At 49.2% G+C, this 2,291-nt stretch overlaps 1 protein-coding gene across 1 annotated transcript; it reads right to left on the bottom strand.

Moving 5' to 3' along the window:
* Window positions 1-1,434: 1,434 nt before the first annotated feature.
* Window positions 1,435-1,676, bottom strand: TERG_07446 (uncharacterized protein; the record flags this gene model as incomplete). The annotated part of the gene is made up of 2 exons (XM_003231779.2): window positions 1,435-1,500; window positions 1,578-1,676. 2 exons carry the CDS (start codon window positions 1,674-1,676, stop codon window positions 1,435-1,437), a joined length of 165 nt encoding a protein of 54 aa, XP_003231827.2.
* Window positions 1,677-2,291: the final 615 nt, after the last annotated feature.

Here is a 2,291-nt window from a genome sequence, read left to right as displayed (position 1 = left end):
CCCCGAAATGTGCTCACGCCCTCGCTTTGAGTACCCCAGACATGCAGGCAACGCGAGGACGTCATCGCACGAAAGAAGACCCTGTCGACAGGCGTTCATGCAATTGCCAAAGTCAGTCTAGCAGGCCTGCTGGGAACTTTCTTAGTCGAGCATGATATGCATCCAACAGGCCAGGGGGAACGGATCGAGCGATGGACGATGGAGGATAAGCGTCTTCTCCCCCGATCTCTGAGCGGGAATGGCGGGACCCCCTTTTTGCATATGTAACGAACGCACATACCAGAAGACATGGGAGGAGACAAAGTAGCTAACTTGTTTCTGGTTAGTTACTCCGCCAGACGGGTTGGACGGGCGTAAAAAGACATGTGGAAGACGTTGAGATCGCAGTCGGGTATTTATACATGCGCTGGCTAGCCGGCTGCTCGTGTTGATATTTGGCTGCGCAGTTTGATATCCGCCGAGACTTGCTTGATGTAAACTAGTTCTAGATGAGCCCCTGACTGCAAATATGTAATATGAATGACATATCAACCTCGGACGGCCTATAAACGAAATGAATACAACCAGACGAGGGCTCTAGGCGTTGGTCGAATCGTCAAGTCCGCCGCGTTGGCCAGTCGATCTCATCGCTCAGGCCATCCATCCACCGCTGCGCTGCTCTCTCAGCCGCCTTGCTCTTTCACACGCGGAAGCCCTCCCAGCCATCTCCGCCGAGGTCGTATCGTGTCGATTTAGTTGTAACGGAGGAGAGTACTTGAGTTAACTTACCTGCTTGTAACTATATTAATAGAAACTCTCGTGTGCGTGTGGAGTTGGGCGGGATCAGAGCCAGCCACCAAAGCCAACGCCGGAACTTTCTGAGCCAAGTTGTTGATCAGAGCGAGCAGAGGTATTGATCTTCCCGAGGAGGCTGTAGGCAGCTGATGTTTGCTCTCTTCTCGACTGATGATTAAGGGCAGAGGAGACCCTGTAGGCGCTGCTTTCTTTTTGATATACGAGGCCTGGCTGGGAACTGGTTGACAACTCTGGACTACGGGTAGAGGTACGAGAATATACAAAATACGGAGTACGGAGCAGTTAACGAGCTGACTGGTCTGTCTAGCTGTTTGATTCCTGGCGCCGACGCTCGCAGTGCTCCAAAAAAAAAAAAAAAAGGCACAACCCCTGAAGTACGGAGTACGCTCCGCAGAGTTGCTGCCCATTGAGCCTCTCAGGCCGTCAACTAGATTCCTTTCTCTGTAGTTGCCACCCCGTGAATACACTCTTAAACTCTTATTTGAGTGAGATCGTGTTGCCAGTGTAAAGTAAGGGGTATAATAGTTGTGGCGCTTCACGGTTGTGTCCCGAGCCATGCATAATGAAGTTAAAGTATGAAGTATTCACCAAGGAGGCAGATTTCATGTACATGCTATTATCATCTTGGCTCGGGTTAATCTAGGAGTCCACGCCATCAAGGTCGGGGACGATACGTCCAGCTTTCATAGGCCTCATAGTTATAAACTAGTGCATTTTAGCAGGATGATGGTAGAACAAACCTACCTGTCGGCTAATTATTAAAAAGTCTAGTCCATCCATACTCTAGGTGTCAGGCGCGCCCTGTAATCTTGCTTGGAATAGGTTGTTGGCCCAAGATTCGAAGCTGCGGACGATGTTATTGACTTCCACTTTCTAGCCATTGTTGGTGCTAGAGAGACTCTAGCTGCCATCTCGTTGTCAACGTCGAAAATAATATCGTCAATATATTTTGAAATGAAATGCATGTGAAACAACAAGATCGCCAGTGGTGCAATCCTATTGATGTATGAGCATGGCTATGTTTGGCTGCGCAGCAGTCTAGGGGGGTTATTGGTACTTACAACATGCTCGACACCCATCCTGACCCTGATAACTAGTAGCTGGCAAGCGAGCAAGTTAGTAAATCGGACTAATAATGGAGACAAAGCCAATAAGGATAGAGCCTGGACAGGAGAGTAGCAACAAAGTGGTTGTCCTATCTACTCTCCAGATATCTCGGTCAGTACCTTCGCGAGGGCTTCGACGATAATGTACGCCTCTAGAGAGGACGGTCAGCCTCTAGATACGATGCGAGAAGGACATCTCAGATCTCAAGATTCGCTCCTATGCAGGCGATGGACTGCCATATGCATCGAACTGCTGGTAGCGTCAGCGCATAGAATAAACAAACCACGCTAGATTTGACCGTTTTATCACACTAGACCAGACCGTAAGACGGGCCCAATTATTCGGTATCGTTGTCTGATATCAGGCCGAGTAGTTATCGTAGGCTGGCT

Source organism: Trichophyton rubrum, assembly GCF_000151425.1.
Source record: "Trichophyton rubrum CBS 118892 genomic scaffold supercont2.10, whole genome shotgun sequence".
Taxonomy (NCBI): domain Eukaryota; kingdom Fungi; phylum Ascomycota; class Eurotiomycetes; order Onygenales; family Arthrodermataceae; genus Trichophyton; species Trichophyton rubrum.
The sequence above is the reverse complement of the archived record's forward strand: the minus strand, read 5'-3'. Positions and strand labels throughout refer to the sequence as shown.